Genomic DNA, 22,831 nt, shown 5'->3' with positions numbered 1-22,831 from the left:
TATTGTTATATGTGTGATGATTTGAGGGTGACCAATAATCATTTACCGAATTACCCTTGTATGAACTCACGTTTCATGCACATATGTGTTGTGGTGTGTTGAGTTTGATGAAATGGAGAAGAGACCATTGTTTATGGTGAAGAACCCGTGTCAATAATGGAGGATTGGTGATTGATGTTGTGTAGGTCCACGGTGACAAAAATGAAGAAGACGAAGCATTGAACGATTCTGAAATATTGTAGAAAGAGTGGAATCGTTATTAAGAGAGATGAAACCAATTTCATATTCTTGTGTAGTGTGTTTTGGAATGATTCCCTCCATTATGGATCGATTTCAAGGTTCTGTAACGTGGTTTGGATCAATTCTCTCCACCATGAATTGATTCCATGCTTGTGTAACGTGGTTTGGAATGATTCCCTCCACCATAGAATGATTCCATGTTTCATCCATGGAGTTTGGAACAATTCCCTTGGTTTGGATCCGACTTCATGCAATTGTTTTGACTTCTTCTTTTTGTTTTGCAAGCATATGTAAATATTTAATTGATTTTCATACCAAGTATATTGTATTTTTTATATTTTTAAATAATAATTATGTTTTTTTTAATTTCATTCATTGAATAAAAATTAAAAAAATAGTTCTAACTCATCTAAATATAATTTTATAATACTTTTAAATCAACTTCACTCTCAAATTTATCCAATCCTTTCCTCTCTCTCTCCATCAAACAATCCTTCAAAAAGAACACATAGTGAACATGTTGATAAACAATAATTTAAATACATCAAACTCTACTATAGTCTATTTCAAAATATTGTTAGTGTACAATTAACCTTGTATCTAATGCATACATGATTAAACATAATAAAAAAATGTCTTCTAGTAATGAAAATGTGTTACAATAGTTTGAGAAATTGGACATCTTAAGCTACAATAAGTGAAATATATATCTCTTATTTATAGATTTATGTGATTAATATTTCCAACCATGAATTAGGTCAACATATATATTGTCCTAAATATGTGACTTAATTAGTACAGTTCTAACATATCATTGATAAATTTAATAATAATTACCTTTAGAAGAAAAAATATTATTTCAAGAACACATACATCAACCACTACAAGAAAAAATGGTATTACCTACTACACAAATCCGTATATAATGTCCAAAATTCGTAGGCAAAACAAATTTACCTACGAATTACCTATGGACAGAAATCCATAAGTAATATGATTGTAGCTAACGCTTACCTATGGATATTGGAATTCATAGGTAATTACGTACCGATATATACGTAGGTAGGTAATTACCTACCGATATATTTGTAGGTAATTACCTTTTTTTAAAGCTTTTGGTTTTGGATTGTTTGTCCTGCGATTTATCCTAAGTATATTTTCTGATACAGTTCAAATTAATATTGTATCAACACATTATGTAGAAAAATTATAATGCTTATATTTAGGAGTAACAAATAATGCACATATAACACATGCAATGTTCCTAATATAACATAATGTTTTCCAAACCTTACAAAAACATAATGTTTTATCTAAGTTAAAACTACCATAATCCAAACCTTACATAAACATCCAAGCATACTAATATAAAGGTTCTTGATATAACATAATGTTTTCCCTAAGTCTAATAATCAGTATAAGGACGAGGTGAATTAATTTGGCCTTCATTATCATGTTGCACTTGTGGATTGTCCTCCAACTCTTGATTTTGTTGTTGTTGAGTGTTTGGTGATTGAAGAATATTTTATGCAGCAACTGCTACAAGAGGTGGGGGGATACTACATGAGTGTACCAAGTAAAATTTGGAAGTTTTGGAATTAAGTTTGCATTTGGTTTTGAAATTGAGTACTCATTTCATGATTTTTCTCGGACATTCGATCCTCGGTAGTTGCTAGTCGCTGTTGAAGTTCATTAATATCTTCCAAAGGAACTTGTTGACTAGAACACGCCTGTGTATGTTTTAAGTAACTCTGAACACAATCATCTTGAGAATCCAGATGTCCAACTCCATATACTCGTCCCTTATACCTTCCACCTGTCGCCTCTAAACAACACTTGTTTCTCAGTCTCTCCTCCTCAACAGGGTATAGGGGTTGCATTGTGAAACACCGACAAAATTGATCTTTTGTCAACAATATCGTCGAAAGTCTTTCGTATGTGTGTTGTTGAAAGATTTCATCAACATGAGCTGCACGACTAAGCATTTATTTTTGCAAACACAACAAATTGTAAAGTAAGTAATTGGTGTTACATCATAAATAAGTATAAAAGTATATTAAATATGTTGTGCCAAACGGATAGTGTGGTCATGCACGCTGATAAATCCCTTGGTGTGTAATGTTCCACCTTTTTCTGATGCACGATTTTTCTTAGTTGTATCACATTTTTTTTCGATATGTTGGCATATTCCACTTTTTTGGCAAACAGTTCCAAATAGAAGCTCCAATCCAATTAGGCCTTGTTACCTTCTTTTCTAGTTTTTTTAAACATCTCTGAGAGTCTATGAAATGCTCTAGAGTGAAACTTTTTCATAATTTTGTCCTCATCCTTAGCCCTCTATGACACACTTCTCTATGAAACATAATGAATATGTTAAACATGAAAATGAGCAGAAAAAATAAAACAAGATGACTATGAGACTATGACATGTTGTCTACATGGAGGAATGATGAGACTATGAGACTATAAAGGCTTTTATGAGTGATAAAAATTGTCACGCCTACAACAGTTTTAATAAGATGTTATTGGAATTGAAGAACACAAATGGTAATACATACACATAAGTACCACCAAGGAAACAATCCAAACTAAAATTTTCCAAGTATACCTATCTTATTGTAAGTATATTTGAGGTTAAAGGGTTAGAAGAGAAGAATATATATATATATATATATATATATATATATATATATATATATATATATATATATATATATATATATATATATATATATATATATATATATATATATATATATATATATATAACCACCTTAAGAATAATTCATATGATTGCTTAGAACAATAAGAGAGAAAGTTTCAATTTAAATGATCAAGGTCAAGAGCCTAAAGAGTGTCGCAATGCAACCACAAGGAGTCACGTAAATAGTTTCACACTTGCCAAACTTAGAATGAGATATAAAATAGGAAACTAAGATCTTTAATTTTGAGGTAATAAAAAACAGTTGTTACAAATAGCCAAACTATTGCCAAACATAGTCTTTAATTTTCTATTTTGAAATTAATAGAAGTATGACAGGAAAAGATTTAGGGCCTATAGGATTATGCCGAAATGTGATACACACATAACTACCACTTTAAGTCCTTTGTTTGATCACTTAGAAGAAAGAATTATTTACATTATCGGTCATTATTTTTCACAAAATATCAAGATAAACATTTTTTTCACAAATGCCTAGTTTAGTTCAAGCGCTTCCCATAATAGTTTTAGTACGACAAATTATTTTACAAATGTTATCATACAAAACACTTAAAATATATTCGTGATATAAAATATCTTTATCGGATTTAGAAATAGAAAAAAGCATATTGTTACTAGCAAAATATATATATATATATATATATATATATATATATATATACCCATAAAATTTATTGGCTTGTTCAAAAATGTCTTAATCATAACCATAACAAACATATTATATAATATTAACAAAATTTTACAATAAAATGAATAAAAGGAATAATGATAAATAAAGTAAAACAATATAATTTTCTCTCTAAGAATGGTAGGAAAATATCAATTAAAATAAATAATTATTATTATTAGAGAAAGACAAAGATATAAATAATAGAAGATTCATCAAGTCAAACAAATAATAATAATATAGGAAAAAAATATAAATGAAGAAAGGGTAGGAAGAGCCAGGATTGAGACACATAGAGTATTGTCCTCGGGGAGAAAACGTCTCTATTACACAGAGGCAAAACAAAATATTATGTGCAAGGAATGATCTCAAAACCTTATGAACACCAACGTTTTAAAAGACAATATAAAATAAAAGACTCAACAATTTTATATAAGTTGTTTTGTGATTCTTATTGTGTTTTTCCTTGTACAAATAATAGTATTTATAGCTAAAAAGGAGTGGAATAAGAGTAAAATTGTAATAAAATCCGATTATATAAAATAGTAATTGGTAATAAAGTTCAACCCATTATAACCCATAAGTAACATTTGTCCATAAAATAATAGTCCATAAGTAATAATAGAGTAATTTATTTTATTTTATTTTAAATCATATTAAATATTTTCAACAATACCAACTCTAAAAAGCGTTTTGTCCCTCTAGGCACGTTTGGTCCTAGCAGGACAATATCTCGGGAACGCGGTGGTTGATCTTGACGATGCTGCTGACTTGCGGTCGGAACATTGGCACCGTTTGTGGGGACGACAACTCTCCTTGCCCTTGATTAGGGGTTTGTTCCGATACACCCAATAAGTCTCACATCGCTTAGGAATCGATGTCAAGCGCAGTTTAAATACTTCTTCCTCCCTTCATCCTCTGAGGCTCCTTTTAAGGACAAAATTGTGACAGAGTTCCACATTCTAAAGCGGACAATATCTCGGGAACACAGCACTATGTCGGGTCGGTATCTCCTAATTGATATAATTTGTGTTCGAAAAGGTGAGAAATTGCATTACAAATTTAGGGAGAAAAAAATTGAGACTAGAGATAAATGGAGAAGCTTGTGGGAAAATAAATCAGCCACAGAAAAAAAAAAGGAAAAAAATTAAGCCAAGACCTAAGGACTTACATAAGACGTGTTTGGGTCAATTCAAAGTGCCAGGTAATTTAACTCATAAGATCATAGAAGCCCTCTTCGTTCATTTTCGTCGTGAACAATGAAGCATATATCATGGTCTTGTGATATTCAAATATCCAATAGAATTTATCTGCACACGAGTAGTAGAAATTATATGTTTTGCAGGGAGTGAACTCTAATTTAAGAGAGTGAACCCATTAAATGAAAGTTAGACCCATAAAAATTTATTGTTCATTAAATGATAGAAATCTTAAAACAAGAGTTTTTGAAGAACAAAAATGCTCTTTTTAAACCTAATATTTTTGAAAGACACAAATTCAAGATCTGCTATACTAACATGAAAACTTGATTCACATATTCATGGAACTTCCCCTAAATCATTATATTGTAAAGTGTGATACACCTAAACCTTTTATTAAAAAAAGTAAATTAAAATCTTAATGATAACACTTTCATATTTGTCGGCGAACATGAACACTTGACTGAGACAGAAATCTAATTGCTGCCTAGGGCTTACATGAGTATAGAGATTCTTTCACTATTCTCCAACAGGATTGGGTTTTACTTTTTTATAGATTTGCTTGTTTTTTATATGCGTGCGTGTATATATTAAAATTATTTTATCTTACTTCCAAAAGAAAAAAAATAATGAATCATTGAAGTGAATTTGTCTTTCTTAATAAAAGCATTCCTTATATAGTGTCGAGAAGAAATCCTAATGAGCATGTTTTTCTTTTTTCTCAATTTTCAATTGGCACTATAATTATTTGCAAACATCTTCATTATTGATATTCACTATCCTTATTATCATATCTGGTTTTCAGTTGATAAAGACACATGACAACAATGGGAGCATAAATAATTGAAGGGCGATGATTGAGGAATGGTAATCGATGAGATTTAAGATCTATAAATCACCATTATTGTTTACACTGAATCAATATCTTCTGAATTTCTATCTATATTACACCAAATGAAACAAATGTGTTATCTTAAGTTCATAATAATATACACATATGCAAACATCTATATAGATGAAAAATTATTAAAATATAACTTTAAAATAGAAATGTTTTAGTATTATATATATATATATATATATATATATATATATATATATATATATATATATATATAATTGAAAAGAAAGATTCACAATGATGATTGATTCTGTCAAATGAGTACAATTAAATCAATCTCTCATAATAGTTTATTCTAAATTAATAAAAATAGTTACCATTTAAAAACTGGAGAGACAATATTTAAATTTTAGGTTAAACTATTTTTTTAGTTTTTGTTTTAGTTAAGAAGTTTTAAATTAGTTTTTCGATTTCTTATTGTCTCAATTTGGTTCTAGTATTTTTAAAAATGATTCAATTTGATCATTTCTGTTTGTTTGACCCAATAGTGTTAAAGTCAATATTACGTGTTAATTTGTGTATTTTTTATTTTTTAGTCAATTTGCCACTTTATATTAACTTTAACACTGTTTTGTCAAACTACTTGAAATGACCAAATTGAATATTTTTTTTAAAAGGACCAAATTGTGAAAAAAAAAATAGAGGACCAATTTGAAACTTCTTGACAAAAGTAAAAAAAGATCAAAAGAGTAATTTAACATAAATTTCAATATAAATATAAGTGATTGTTGAGGAGTATAAGTAGCTTAAAGTTAAAATATAAGAATTAAATCTCTATGCATATGTATATTATTTATTATTAGCATAAACACGAGCATTATCGCATCGCGTATGTGTATTCACATTTTTTAATTTAAATATGTATGATATTACATTAATTGGTGATAATATTGTAATGTTATTAAGTTAATATACAAAATAAAGTTATATTTATTAAAAATAAAGTGAAATAAAGTGCAATGAATACAAAGAAGATGAGTAAATAACTGATGAATAAGGAAAAAAAGGAGAGAAGATAGACAATTTTATAGAAAATATGTAGAAATAATTATTAATTTTTAAAAATTTAACAAATAATTATATTGTAAAGGGTAAAATTGAAATTATAAAATATGGACATAAAATTTAAAAATAGTTATATTTATTAACAAAAGAAAGATTTTTTTTTATATATAGTTTTAGATAGAATGATCAAGTTATACATCTTTAAATATAATGATCTTTACTAATTATATATATATATATATATATATATATATATGGAGATTTCTCTAGTTACATTTGTTTTACAATTTTACTCTTTAAATATTTTTTTTTAAATTAAAAAACTATTTTATTAATTTTAGTATTTAAGTGACCGATCTTTAATTTTAACCATTCTTTTTTATTTGATATTATTTGAAACTTAAATAAGATATATTGTTAAGTATAAAACTATCGTGCGTATAGTCCAAACCTATCCTCGTTTTGACGAGAATCTCTACATTGATTGAGTATGGATATGGGAAATTCTTGATTTTTTTAATTGGGTATGGGAATGGGTATGAGAATGTACATATATGTCACGTCTAGAAATGTCAAAAAAATCCATACTTCGAGATAAATCCCACAACGGGTAGGAAATGGATATTGTAAATGGATACTTGCGGGTAACGGGTACGAGTATTTTTAGTATTTGCATGTTAACGTGGCGGGTACGGGTATCATAGTAGTTGTACCCGTGGATGCCTGTACCCGCTATACTCAAATTTACATTAAAAAACATAAAAAAAAACAATGTTAAAATATTAACATATTGATTTTGAAGGATTTATTTTTTTTATCAATTAGTTTTAAAAAAAAATCATTTCTTTATAAACTGTCACTCAACACTATTTAAATGAGTTATTTGGACTTTGTTTAAAATTTATGAATGTTATGTATTGTATTTTATTTGAATTTACAATTAAAATATGTTAAATATTTATTTTTATTTTTTTTTTGTAAATACCCACGGGTACCCGTGGATATTAAAAAATTATGCGGGTACTCGCATAACAGATACACGACGGATATGGGTACGGGTAGGGCAAATATTTATTCAGTGGGTAGGGTACGAGGGAGTTACTACCTGTACCCTACCCGTCCCGTTGACATCCCTAGTCACGTCCCCGTCCCGTACTCGCCATAATACTCATCCCCACCATATCACCCGTCCTTGTTTAAATTATTAAATATTCATAGTTAATTAAGTAACCTTATATATATATATATATATATATATATATATATATATATATATATATATATATATATATTACTACAAACTTTTTATTTTTTATTTCTCATAATTGTTTGGTTTGTCATGAAATTCATTCGCATCTCTAATATATTTTTCATTTTATCATAACCTTTATGTAACTATGTTCAAATGGTGTATGTCAATTAAATATTTTTTATGTCTCACATTTGAATATTTCTATTCTTTTTTAATATTTTTATTTATTGTATATTTTCATTTCATATGAAAATGTTTAACACTTTCAATTTAAGTGTTTAATAGCATAAACTTTTCACAGGTAATATAAAAACATTATCTTCTTTACTCTATTATTATTAATTTTTGTTTCATTTGAAGAACCTTTTTGTTTCTTTAAAACAATTTTCGTATTTCTCAACCATTGACCAGGTTGTTATTTGAAAATTTTTCTTAGATATCTAAAGTATTTTTCATCTTATCATACCCTTAATGATACATTTGTTTTTCTTTGCGCAATTTCATTCAATAGTCTCTCAAATTGTTTCTAAAACATACATTTGATAACTTTTTAATATTTTTATTTGTTATTTATTTTTATCATGTAGAATACTATTTTGATATATTTTATATAATTATTTTTTTATTTTCTAACTCATTATCAATCATATTGTAATTTTGTCACTATAATTGTATAAATAAATTTTATTTACTATAATATAAAAATTTAATGTAATTGCCATGAATTTTTTTTATCACCATTCAACGTATATTGAAGTTCAAAAGATATAAGATCTATGTTAAAAATTTTTTATTATTAGTTTAATATTTGTTATTTGCATTATTTTGATCTAGTGGTGTGTTATAAACTTTATAGTGTATAAAAAAGATATTCATTAGAATTTAAAAAATTGAAGTAAACAAATAATGATATTTAAAATATATATTTAAATTTGAATATTTGTTTTCCTTTGATATTTGTTTTAAAATATTTTTAAATTTTATCTACTATGTTCCACTATGTTTGCAAATTTAATAAATATTTTGGTTCTCATGAAATTTTATTTGGTATTCTAATTTGAAATATATATAATTATAATTTCTTTCTAAATATTTGATATCGAAGAAATAACCCTCTTTCTAATATTGAATATTTGATAATATTATGTTTCCTTTAGTGTAATTTTTATTATTTTATAAAAATTAATTAATTAATATTGAAATAGTAAGAAAATGGGTATGTGTATAAGTACGAGAATATACCTGTCACCTGGTGGGCATGGAAATGAGACAAAAGTTTGATACTCGTTGAATTTGGGCATAAAGATATAGATGATTTTTTTTTCTGACATCTCAGACTGACTTGGCATCAAGGTGTCCTTTGCAGACATCTCCCCCTATTTGCAACTTTGGAAGACGAGTTCTTTTCGAGACCAAGTTTGAGAACCCTCAAACTTTTTAGGAGACTTTAGAGAATATATTTTGGCCTTATAAGAATAATAAACTATGTGAAAGTCATATTTGTTAAAAATTGTTATAATTAGTACTAAAGAAACTTACGGAAAAAGCCAATTTATTCTAATGAAGACATTGTATTAAAGTGGTTTTTCAGAATATAAAGGAACAAATTGAAACATAAAATATAAATAAGTTTAGTATAATTTTCATACATAATTGATATATAGATCCTTTTTAATCTATAGATATAGTTCCATTAATATGTAATTTTGATCTCTATAAAATTTAATAGCACGCTTAATTCTTTTCTTTTGTATAAAATTAAACGTTTTTGACCTAACAATAGTGGCTAATAAAAATGATAACATGTTTTCCGTGATTACAATTATTCCACAAGAATAAATAACTAATTCTGTCGTCACTAATGGGCACATCAATATAGGGACCAAAATCATTAATTTACTTAACTACGAGAATTAAAAGTAAATTTAAGTCATAGATATTCGGGATCCTTAAATACGTGGTAAGGAATTCAATTTATGAAAGGTACATAAAAAAGAATTATTAAAAGAGATAAATTTCTTAAACAAATTTGTATACCTCAAAAGATGAGTGGTTTAACTCTCGAGAAACATCTTGTTTCAATAAAACAAAAAAAGAATCTATTTCTGCCCCAAAATTATTTACAGAGTTTTTTTTCTTCTTTTAATTAAGCAAATAAGGACCTCATACCCAATTGTTTACCTTGGTGTAGGGTAGAGAGCATTTGTTTCTTGAAGGTTGGGGCTTGACTTTGTAAGGTTCTTTTGGTGCTTTTTCCTTGAATGAAAGGGAAAAGGAATCAAATAAAAGTGTGAGTAGTGGATATGGTGTTTTTCCTTTGAAGCCCAAGCCCTATGGCCCGCTAAAAAGTTGAACATCGCGTGCTCCAGTAAAGAAATACCCAATTTCGGTTTCTTGGGAAGTTGGCAACGTACGCGCAAAGTCCTAATCCCTTCAATACGTTTCACGTCATTCTTATTCTTTCACAATGGTTAACAACTGTTGCCAATCCTCTCTCTCTCCCAATCATGAAACTATATATATATATATTTATATAATACGGGTGGATAAGAAATATAAATTGTAGTGCCCCAAGGGTTGACTTAGGTGACAATTTTGGTAAAATGAAAAACAACGATGCAGATAAAAACACTACTACATAGTTGGGTACAAAAGAGAGAGCATTTCTTCCTGCACCCCCTTTTCTCTTCCTTCATTCCCATGTTTTATCCACATCTTACCTTTGAATAAAATATATTAAAAATTCTATATTTCTTTCCTCTTCCTACACTTCAATAATTACCAAAGCTGCACCTATAATAAAAAATGTATGGTCTTTCTTCCTGCACCTCCAAAATTTCTTCTACACCTTCAAATTTTCTTTAAATTCTTAAAAAACCCTTTGACCATTTAAGAAATATGACTTCCGGAAAGTCAAAATGTATCACCGGAAGTCCCAAAATTATTTCGACTTTCGGAAGTCAAAATATATGACTTCCGAAAGTCAAAATATATTACGGAAGTCAATTTCTGGAAGTCAAAATATATCACCGGAAGTCGACTTCCGAAAGTCAAAATGTATCACCGGAAGTCAACTTACGGAAGTCAAAAATCATCACCGGAAGTCGACTTCCGGAAGTCAAAAATTATTTCCGTAAGTCGACTTCCGGAAGTTGACTTCCGTAAATGAAAAACAAATTTTATTTTTAATATTTTTAATTCTTTTTAAAATTTATATTTTTTAACTTTTAACGATTTTTTTAGATTATTATTTTATTTATTTTTTACGTTTTCATATTTCTTCATATATATTTTTTAAACAATATTAATATCTATATATATAATTTTATTTTAATTTAATATACTGAAAAATAAATATAAATATAAAAATAGGTAAAATTCAAATAATATTAAACATTAAATAAAAAAAACAAAAGAATAAAAAATTTATTCTGCTTCATTTAATTTTATTTAATATTTAAATTCATTTTAAAATAATAAAACTTTAAATAAATTAAAAAAAAGAAAAAAGAAAAAATATATACAAATATATATATATATATATTCGTTTTTTTTAATTTTAAATTTCATTATTTATATATTATTTATATATGTTATTTTAAATACGATTTTTTTAATTTTTTTTTCTTTTATTAAATGTTTAATAAATTACATAAAAATAAATTTAAATTTAAAATATAAAAAATATATAATTGAAAAAATTTTAAAAATTTGTTTAAAATTAAATATTTAAATTTTAAACAAAATTAAAAAATTCAAATAAAATATAAAATAATAAATAATTATAATAATATTAATAAAATAAATAAAATAAATAAATTTTAAAAATAATTTAAATTAAAATAAAAAAACTTTAAATTTAAAAAAATTTATATTTTTTAACTTTTAAAAATAATTTCATTTTTTTAAATTTAAAGTTTTATTATTTTAATTTAAATTATTTTTAAATTTTATTTTTCAATATTTTATTTAGTATTTTTATTACTTATTTTTTATTTTTTAAAGTTTTTTTTTTTTTTTAAATTTATATGTTTTATAATTTTTAATACGTGTTTTTAAAATAAAATAAAATAAAATATATTATTCTTTTTTATATACGGAAGTCGACTTTCGTAATGTATTTTTATTTTCGAAAGTCGACTTCCGATAATGATTTTTGACTTCCGAAAGTCGATTTCCGGTAATATATTTTGATTTTCGGAAGTTGACTTCCGGTGATATATTTTAACTTTTGAAAGTCGATTTTCGATGATATATTTTGACTTCCGGAAGTTATATATTTTGACTTCCGAAAGTCGACATCCAAAAGTATTTTTGGAGGTGTGATATCCGTGAGTTTTTTTAAATGATCAAAGAGTATTTTGGAAATTTAAAAAAAAATTGGAGGTGCAGAAGAAATGCTTGGAAGTGTAGGAAGAAAGACCCAGAATGTATGAGGCGGGAGTGTATTTAATGTTGTTATTGTTGTTTGTTGGTGGCCCGTGATTGTTAGAGGTGGTGGTGGATAGTGATTGTGGTTACTGGTGGTGTACATTCAAATTTCATGCTTTTTAGATTATAAAACTCATAATACAAATTTTTAATTTGCTTTTTGGATTGTATATTTCGGAAGGTATTTTGATAACATCCTTTTTTTTTTTTTTCCTTTCTAAAAATTTAATTTTAGTTTAAATAAATATGTGTTTTTCTTTAACTAATTAGCTTTTGTTGATTATTTAGAAAAATAGAATTTTTTGAAAAATGTGATAAAAAGGTTGGTTTCAATAGTATTTTGTTGCATTTAGTTGTGTTCTCTTTAAAAATCCTTCTTTTTAGAATATTTTTATTTTATTTTTTTAAGTTTTGAAGCCTTGACTCAAATTTCTTTTATTTGTAGATCAACCCTTGCCTTGGTTAGCTAAAATGGTTGACCCATTATTCAAAACGTGCGTTTCACTTAATTCTACTAATCCATCCTTTGCTTATGAACAAGGGAGGCACAACTCTGATCCAACATTCCATCACGAAGAACGCCCCTGATGTTGCAACCTGAGTACGCGAACCAAAACTTGATGTAAACGGAAGTGAAGGCTGATGCGTGATCAAAAGAGGTGATTTGAAGATCTAGATGGAGAAAGTGAGGGTGGTTTGAGATGGACAAACGAGGAGAAGATCAAAGCAAATCAAGTGTGCATGAACAAGGAGTCTCAAATTAGCAATTTTGGTTTGGAACAAGTAGGAAATGGTTAGACAATTTTCACTTTTTTGAATTTTTTCTTTAAAGGGTTCTTAGGGGTGAATTGTAGTTGACTTTGGTTGTGTTAAAGTTTGCATTTCCAGCATTTAATTTCCATGGCATCCTGCATATGCATTGCATGACATCACTAACACAAAAAAGGCCTTTAACGTCACTCCAATAACGTCTGTCTAAAAAAAGTCCAACGTTAAAAATGCGCGGTGGCATTTTTGTAAATAATGAGACATTTTTAACGTCTGCCCGCTCCACGTCAGACGTTACTTAACGTCTGTTCAAAAACGCCCCGACGTCACTCAAAAAAGGACGTCGACCCCCAGCTCGACAGACGTCAAGGGACGTCGGACCAGCGCGCGCCAGACGTCACTTAACGTCGGCCCCCCCACCCCCGATGTCACTTAACGTCGGGCATAACACCCCCGATGTTAAGTTTTGCTTTATCTCTGCGCGAAACGCAGAACCCTCGCGCTGTTCATCGTTTTCGCGAGAGTTCCCGCCGGCGACGCCATTTCCGACCCCCTCCAGGTGAGTTTCGAAAGGTTTTGGCCATCAAACTTGTTGGGGTTTAATTATGGGTTGATTTTACGCGTTTTGAACCGATTATTTTCCGTTTTCATCCCCATTTGCAGCGTTTTGAGATTCGTCCCACTTGCTCTTCGTTCCCATTTGGCCAGCAGTGTGCGGAGACCCTAGACTTCCTCTCAAAGTTCGTCTTTCAATTAGAGGAGGTTAGTTTTTCATTGTATGTATATATTTGTTCATTGTATGTATAGAATTACTTGTATTAATTTATAAATGTCATTATAGTTTTAGTCTTAGACTATTTTTTTGTTAATTTTTTTGGCCTATTTTTATATTTTATTTAAAATTTTATAATAATATTTGTAAAATTAGTAAATAAAATTATATTTATTATTAGATATATGCATTTTAAATAATTCTCATTGCATTTTATTTTTGAATATTATTATTAGATATTATAGTATACAGTGAGCGAAACTTAGTTCCCGTTTGAGATTTAATACAAATGATTAAATTTTTAATCGTTTGTATTAAATCTTGAATTGTCCGATTGGACAGTTTGAAAAAATTATTTTTCATAATTTGCTACAATGTGTACATTGAGGTTTACGCATAAATTTCATAAAATTTCGATTGAGGCTAATTTGTGTTGTTCTCTGGATGCATACTTGATTGTGATCATGATTAATCACTTTCATTTCGTGTACTTCAGAGACCAATGCGAAATGCTGTCGAAATTTTGTGAAATTTATGATGTTTGACTTATTTGTACATGTGTTAGCAAATTATGAAAAATAATTTTTTCGAATGGGTAGGGCCTCACCTTGTGAGAGTTAAAAGTTTGAGATTGATTGAGTTTTTTACGAACATATAGTATGGATCGAAGCTGGATGAATGAGCGTCGCATAAGTGAAGAGTATGAAAAGGGGGTTTCTGAGTTTTTGCAATATGTTCAAGAACACGCAATCTCAAGTAACGGGACATATTTTTGTCCTTGTGTTCGTTGTCTTAATCAAATACGTCATGACTTAGGAACAATGCGTGATTATCTATTCATCTTTGGTATAATGAGAAGTTATACACTTTGGACTTGGCATGGAGAAGTATTAGACAAGCCTACAACGTCACGAGGAACAGATTATGTAGATGACTGGATGAATGATCATTTAGAAGATATGGTACGTGATGTTGGGGAGGAGAATTTTGGAAAAGTTCATTTATATGATTCTCTTAAGTCCGATTCAGAGGAACAATTGTACCCAGGATGCACTAACTTTACGCGACTGTCAGCAACTTTGAAATTATTCAGTTTAAAAGCAAGGCATGGATGGACGGATACAAGTTTCACAGAATTGTTGGAGTTGTTAAAGGAGATGCTTCCAGAAAATAACACGTTACCTATCCGTAATTACGAAGCGAAGAAAGTTTTATGTCCAATGGGTTTGGAATATCAAAAGATACATGCATGCCCAAATGATTGTGTTTTATACAGAGACGAGTTTGCTTCACTGAAGGCGTGTCCAACATGTGGTTTATCGCGGTTTAAAAAGAAAATTGATGGAAATAGTGGCGATGAAGACAAAGATGGTCCACCTGCTAAGGTGATGTGGTACCTTCCTATAATTCCTAGATTCAAACGACTATTTTCCATTAAAGAAGATGCAAAAAACCTGAAATGGCACGTTGATGGAAGAAAGTGTGATAATCTTCTTCGACACCCAGCTGATTCTCCACAATGGAAGAAGATTGATGAAACATATCCAGAATTTGGTGCTGAGCCAAGAAACTTAAGACTTGGACTTGCTACAGATGGTATGAATCCTTATGGGAACTTAAGTAGCAAACATAGTTCGTGGCCAGTTTTGCTGATGATTTACAATTTATCTCCTTTGTTGTGCATGAAGAGGAAATATATGATGTTGTCTATGATGATATCGGGTCCTAGACAACCTGGAAATGACATTGATGTGTACCTAAAGCCGTTGATCGATGATTTGAAACTATTATGGGAAGAAGGTGTCGATGTGTATGATTCATATTCTGAAGAATTGTTTTGTTTGCGTGCAATGTTGTTTTGCACCATAAATGATTTTCCAGCATATGGAAACTTGAGCGGTTACAGTGTTAAAGGTCATTTTGCATGTCCCATTTGTGAAAAAAACACGAGTTATATTCAATTGAAGCACGGTCAGAAAACTGTGTATACAAGACATCGAAAGTTTCTTCCTCGAAATCATCCTTATCGTAGAATGAAAAAAGCATTTAATGGAAGTCCTGAGGATGAAGTTGTAGCGAGACCCCGCAATGGTGAAGAAATATACAACCAAGTGGAAAACATTGACATTGTGTTTGGGAAACATCCAAAGAAAAAGACCACGGAAAAAAGCATTTGGAAGAAACGATCAATCTTCTTTAATCTTCCATATTGGTGTAAACTTGATGTACGACATTGTATAGACGTGATGCACGTTGAAAAAAATGTATGTGATAGCGTCATCGGGACTTTACTAAATGTAAAAGGAAAGACTAAAGATGGAGTTAAAGCACGACAAGATTTGGCTGAAATGGGCATCCGTTCTGAGTTACATGCACAATCAATTGGAAGACGAACCTACCTGCCTCCAGCTTGTCACACTCTTTCTAGAAAAGAGAAGCAAATTTTTTGTGAGTGTTTAAGAAGTGTGAAGGTTCCCCAAGGTTACTCTTCAAATATTAGTAGCCTTGTTTCTATGCAAGATTTAAAGTTAGTCGGTTTAAAGTCTCACGATTGTCATGTGTTGATGCAACAACTTTTACCAGTAGCTTTTCGAGCCATCTTACCTACTTCTGTCAGAGGTATTCTAACACGTTTGTGTATGTTCTTCAATGCCATATGCAAGAAAGTTATTGACCCTCGAGTGTTAGACGATTTGGAAAATGAGGCCATTAGACTATTGTGTCAATTGGAAATGTATTTTCCACCTTCATTTTTCGATATCATGGTTCATTTGATAGTTCATCTTGTGAGGGAAATTCGATTATGTGGGCCAGTTTTCTTGAGATGGATGTACCCAGTGGAAAGATACATGAAGATCTTAAAGGGATATGTCAAGAATCAGTATCGACCAGAAGCTTCTATTATAAAGCGGTACATTGCAGAAGAAGCCATTGAATTCTGCTCAAGTTATATGCCAAGTTGTGAACCAATTGGAGTTCCTAAGACTAGACATGAAGGTAAATGTGAAGGTAAGGGTGTGCGTGGAGTGAAGATTCAAAGTGTTAGTAGAAAATTAGTTGATCAAGCCCATTTGTACATCTTAAACAACATTGTAGAGGTCATTCCTTACATAACGCAACACATTGATGAAACGAAATCAGCACATCCACGAATGAGTGAAAAATGGGCACTTAATGAACATAACAAAACATTCTTATCATGGTTTAAGAAAAAGGTTTACGCGACTCCAAATGTTTCTGAAACTCTATTGAGGCTAGCTCGTGGACCGAACAATGATGTCATTACATATGGCGGGTACTACATAAACAATCATTGTTTTTATTCAAAGATGGAAGATGACAAAAGTAGAGTTCAAAATAGTGGGGTTACACTTCAAGCTGAATCTGTACATTTTGCCAGTTCTAAGGACAAGAATCTAGTTACAGCATCCATGAGTTACTTTGGAATAATACACGAAATATGGGAAGTTGATTATGTGACTTTTAGAGTGCCAGTTTTCAAGTGTAAATGGGTTGATAGTAATTCGGGTGTTAGCACAGATGACTTTGGCTTTACTTTGGTGGATCTTAACAAGATGAGTGATACAAATGAACCATTTATTATGGCTAGTCAAGCAAGACAAATTTTTTATGTCATTGATCCAGCCAATCAGAAATTGTCAGTTGTATTGGAAGGAAGAAACATGCACGTAAATGATGATGAAGATTGTCTAGACATACTTGAGACAACATCTTTCTCATCAAGAACCATTCAAGACAAAGTTGATGATGTAACTGATGACATCCATGCTATTCGAAGTGATCACAATGAAGGCATATGGGAGAACACAATTTCTTAATAGGTGTTTATTTAATAATATTGTCACATTTACTTTTTTTTTTATTTTTCTTCCTGTTTTAATATAATAGAGGTTAATTGAGTATATTTTCATTGTTAACATTTCCTAATGATATGTTTCAGGTATGACAAGCTCCGGATCAGACCAGGAGGGACCTGGTAGATCTGTGACTCGGTTGCCGGATGTCACAAACCGACGAGAGAGGATGCCGGTCCACATTGATCCTCGATCGGGTGAACCCAGTGGCCCTTGGGAAAAAAAGTACCGTAGCTACATAGGAATGTTGGCCAAAACGAAAGTTTCTATTGCAATTGCATGTTGGGATGACGTCGCGGAGGTCGAGAAGAACCTTCTATGGCAGGATCTTGTGGTATGTTTACTTAAACCAACTATAGTATTTTTTTATGTTACTGTTAACATAACATATTTTATGTTTTAAACAGCACAAATTTGAGATTACTCCGAACACTGAGCGAATTAGAAAGAAAGTCTTATCTCACATAGCCACCAGATGGAGGGACTTCAAGGCAAGGCTCACACGTTTATATGTGTTTGGAGATAGACAACATGACACTCCTTGTGAGAAGTACAAAATCTCGGAGGAGGAGTGGATGCAATTTCGTGCATGTAGAGAGTTTGGAGACTGGCAGGTTTGTTTGTTAAATTTGTTTATAGTGACACTAGTCATACATTTCTGTATTCAAACTATTAAATAATGTTATGTGTGGCAGGAAAAAAGGACAGCAGCCCAACAAAGACAAAGGCTTAATGATACACCACATGTACTCTCTCGAGGTGGTTATGCATTATTGGAGAAAAAATTGAAAAAGTCGCGTGCACAGACTCTGGGACTTGAGTCCCCTGACCTAGTGGATGCAATTCCTAGGTACGAGATGTGGAAGGCTGCTCGGACTAAGTCCGATGGGCAAATGACATCACAATCAGCTCAAATCATATCTCAAAAAATAGTAAGTACAAATCTTATTTGACTATCATAGTTCATATGTTTCTCCTTTTGATTAAACTTTCTTTTGTGGTGTAGGATGAATTAATTGAGCAAGAGACTCAGGGTTCGTTTGTTGGCCATGGTCGGGACGATATACTCACAACGGCAATTGGAAGGCCAGAGCACCCAGGACGTGTGCGTGGTGTTGGAGGTGCCATTGGTCTTCGAGATTACTTTGGTCCTCCACAAAGAAGTAATGAATCGTTGAGTCAAGAGGCCTTGAGGAAGATGGAGCAACAAATGGAGGAAAGATTCAACCAACGCATGGGAATTATGGAGCAACGTTTTATGGAACAACTTCAACAGCAACAACAAATACAAAGAACACTTGAAGAAAAGCTTCAGTCCATGCAGCAACAGAACATGGAATTACCCACTCAAGCTCCAACAGGACAACGTGTGAGTACAAAAGGCTCATGCTCTGGTGTAGATCATACTGACTACACAAGTCAGTATGAGCTATTGGTTGATGAAGACCCCCCGCGCGTAGTGGCCATAGGACGACAACTTCAGGGTGGGGAGACTATCCATGGTGTTCCTCTATTGCCCCATCATGTGCGTGTGATGATTGATGAAGTTCGAGATCCCCATGCCCAAGTGCCTGTGCCAACTTCAGAAATCCAATTTGTTGGGGAAGCTTTAGGCACATTTATTGCTTGGCCTAAAGCATTGATCATGCCATACTTTAGCCCACCAAAGGTATTATGACATCATGTTTTTAGTAGTTCAATCTTACAATTTATAAAACTTTTAACGTCAAACCTTTATAAATCTTTATTTCAGTCCACTCGTCCTGAAAAACAGCCGGTCCGACGTCCACGTGTTATACGTGAAGATGATGAAATGGCGGAAGCAGAAGATGATCCTCTAGGAAAGCTGCTTCTGAAATTACACAAGTTGAAAAGAGGACCGGTAGAGCTAGAGTGGGAGTTAAGAGTATTTGGCCTCCATTGTCATGTCCCATTGTACATAAACCTGAATGATGCACTAGAGATCATTACAGGAGACAAGATGTTAAATATTTCAGTCATACAACTATGGTGCATGTAAGATTTTTTTTATTGTATTTCATATTTAAAGCAAGGAATTGGTACCTTTTAATATTATACCTAACTGTCTTCTTGTAGGTACATGGACAAAGTCATTGTGGACCAAGGTCGATCTTCCGTCTATGGATTCATTGAACCTCAAACAATTCAACCTTCGGGAAACTCACCTGACCAAATCAAACTTTATTTGCAAACATGGATGGTTGAGTCAAATAGAGAGATCTACTTTGCGCCATACATTGATTCGTAAGTGTTTTTGCTAATAATATTTTGTGAAGTATTATTAATTATTTTGGCTAAGTACTTGTGATTGATGGTAGGTATCATTGGCAACTTTGTCTCATCATTCCAAGACAATGCCTAGTTGTATGGTTTTGTTCATGCCATAGGAAGATTCCACCAGCTTTTAAAAACATGTTACAAGAGTAAGTATTATTTTTTTTTCAATCCTAACCTATGTATCTACTTAGTTATAAAAACTTATATATGTTTTATGTTTCCAAAATTTCATTAGAATTGTGGGTAAACCTAGAGGCCAACAACTTAAAGTCATATATCCAAAGGTTAGAACTCATTCATTTTAAAGTTATTAATTTCTGTATGTCAACTTATGACTTTGATGTGTTTATTTTATTTGTAATGTTCAGTGTAACAAGCAAGAAGATTCATGGGAATGTGGATATTATGTCATGTCTTGGATAAGAACAATCATTCAAGCTGCAGTTAAAGATGAATGGATAGAGGTAATTATATATATCTTTCACATATTATAAATCATATCAAACTTTAAAGAATGATATTCATACATAATGAAATTGTATTACTTTTTCAGCGATTCAAGAATCCATCACCTCTACCAGATGACATTATCCACACACTAAGACAAGAATGGGCAGCATATCTATTGGAGAGATGGAGTTGATACCACATGAATTAGAACTCGTTTTAAAAACTTTATTGTACAAGAATTTCATGTTGAAACTTTTAGTTTGTTGTTATTTATATTAGTTTAGAATATATGTTGAAACTTTAGTTCTATTATATATAACTGTAACTCTAAAATTGTGCTGAAAGTTTTATGAAATTGTTCTGGGAATTTTCTGATTTTCAGGTGTGTGGATATTGTAAAAACAGTCAAATTTTTTTAAAAAAATGGTGCAGTTTGACGTCTGGTGTGCCCTGACAGACGTAATTTAACGTCGGACTGTACCAGGGCCGACGTAATTTAACGTCTGACTATTGCAGGGCCGACATTATTTAACGTCTGACAGTCTCTGACAGACGTTAAATTGCTCAGTTTTTTCCCTCTTTCTGGTGCAAAAATTGACGTCTGCTATTACTGGCCCCGACGTTGGATAACGTTGGACTCCCAAAAGGACCGACGTCAAGTGACGTCTGCTATTTTGCCGACGTTATTTTGACGTCACCCGATACGACGTCGGTGTTTGGGCAGACGTCAAAGGTCGAAAATGTCAGACGTTAAAAGGCTTTTTTGTGTTAGTGCATGCTTCAATTCCTTGAATATTAACTCATCACCATCGTTTTATATTGAGTACATTTTGATACATTTACCATCTTGTTTATAATTTTTCTCTGATTAATTCATTACATTATGCATCATTCATATTTTTTGTAAGGTCAATTCATGTATTCTAAATAATCTTTTTGCCCGTTTTTAAGCATTGATTGCACATCCATTTTAGTGGGACATATTAGACTGGACATTTGCATTGCATCTATATGTGAATTTAATTAGTTGTTTGATTGTTGTGAATTGAGTATTAAATTTGTTTTAGTAAATGCATATTTTTACCCTCATATAATGTTTAATTTTGGATATTTTAATTGAATTTTGTTTTTAAAAGATTGATTTAATTGAAATTTATGATAATTAAGTTTATGGAGTTTGTGAGATAAAAATGTCTTAAAAAATAATTTTAGTTACATAAAATATTCTTGAATATTCTAACATTTGTTGATGCAGTTGAAGTTCAATTGAGTCATTAAAAGTGTGAAATTAAATTGTTCCAAGTTACAAAATAAAGTCAAGATTACTAAATTATGGAAACAAATAAATCTAGAGCTAAATATACCCTAAGTTTTTACGTATACACTCTGCCATTCTCAAATGGCCCATACAAAATTTGTCATGCACCCCCTATTTCTACTAACTTTCCCCTGACCTATGACTCACTAATTCAACCTAACTAGATCATGTCATGTGACAATCCACTACTTTCAAATATGTCCAACAACATCTTAACATGTGGCAGCATCCTAACTCACAAAATTAGACCAATCATGTGCTGCCATAAAATCATCTTCAACCTTCCATCCTTTTCCCCACAAGCCAGAAACCCTAGGCAGCTTTTGCACATGTACCATTGACGAACACCACTATCAGCCACTACCTCTCACCAGTGTTCGACCTTATGAAGCCCATTGTGCCACTAGCAGCATCATCTTCATTGGCCATATCAAAACATCATAGAACGAAGTGCAGAACGCGCCAAAGCCACCACGATGCATTGGAACCCTCAATATCGCACACTTCACACAGTCCACAGATCTGCACCATCACAAATGCAGAATGCGAGTTCAATCTCACTAGATCCACCATGAGAAAAACGAAGTAGCAAAAAAACGCACTCTAGATGCATCCTATAACACCTCTTTTGAAATGCCACGTGTAAATTTTTGTTTCAAACTTCAAAACGCAATCACTGACACCATCCTATTAAAAAGAAATTTTCCAAATAATTTTATTTCAAAACACCACTTGTTCGAATATTAATATGAAATAATTTTATTCCTCAAAACAAAACATGATTTAACCCACCGATTGAGCTAAACAGTCAACATAACTCTTAATACAAATTCTTCAAGTTCAAAAACTTGCACCAACTAATTATTACATCTAATATAAAAGGATGTTTTCAAAACTAAGCTAAGCTTCTCACACTGTATCTGCACCATAATC

General features: G+C 31.0%; 1 protein-coding gene across 3 annotated transcripts; it reads left to right on the top strand.

The window, feature by feature from the left end:
• The first annotated feature begins 14,283 nt into the window (after positions 1-14,283).
• On the top strand, positions 14,284-20,784 carry LOC114191244 (uncharacterized). 3 transcript variants are annotated; one of them, XM_028080417.2, is made up of 10 exons: positions 14,284-17,131; positions 18,364-18,446; positions 18,528-18,764; positions 18,839-19,501; positions 19,586-19,848; positions 19,930-20,097; positions 20,172-20,276; positions 20,366-20,414; positions 20,499-20,594; positions 20,684-20,784. In XM_028080417.2, the coding sequence occupies exons 1-10, from the start codon at positions 14,617-14,619 to the stop codon at positions 20,771-20,773; spliced, it is 4,269 nt and encodes a 1,422-aa protein (XP_027936218.2). In that variant the 5' UTR covers positions 14,284-14,616; the 3' UTR covers positions 20,774-20,784. The 3 variants fall into 3 exon arrangements, with proteins under 3 accessions (XP_027936218.2, XP_085531691.1, XP_085531692.1); XM_085675565.1 differs by lacking the exons at positions 18,364-18,446; positions 18,528-18,764; positions 19,930-20,097; ... (2 more) ...; positions 20,499-20,594; positions 20,684-20,784 and having other exon boundaries at positions 14,284-16,068; positions 18,926-19,501; positions 19,586-19,852; XM_085675566.1 differs by lacking the exons at positions 18,364-18,446; positions 18,528-18,764; positions 19,930-20,097; ... (2 more) ...; positions 20,499-20,594; positions 20,684-20,784 and having other exon boundaries at positions 14,284-16,126; positions 19,233-19,501; positions 19,586-19,852.
• The last annotated feature ends 2,047 nt before the right edge of the window (positions 20,785-22,831 follow it).

Source organism: Vigna unguiculata, chromosome 7, assembly GCF_037176805.1.
Source record: "Vigna unguiculata cultivar grain cowpea cultivar isolate G323 ecotype 2 chromosome 7, ASM3717680v1, whole genome shotgun sequence".
NCBI classification, from domain to species: domain Eukaryota; kingdom Viridiplantae; phylum Streptophyta; class Magnoliopsida; order Fabales; family Fabaceae; genus Vigna; species Vigna unguiculata.
Note: the sequence above shows the minus strand (reverse complement) of the source record. Positions and strands in the feature narration are given on the sequence as shown.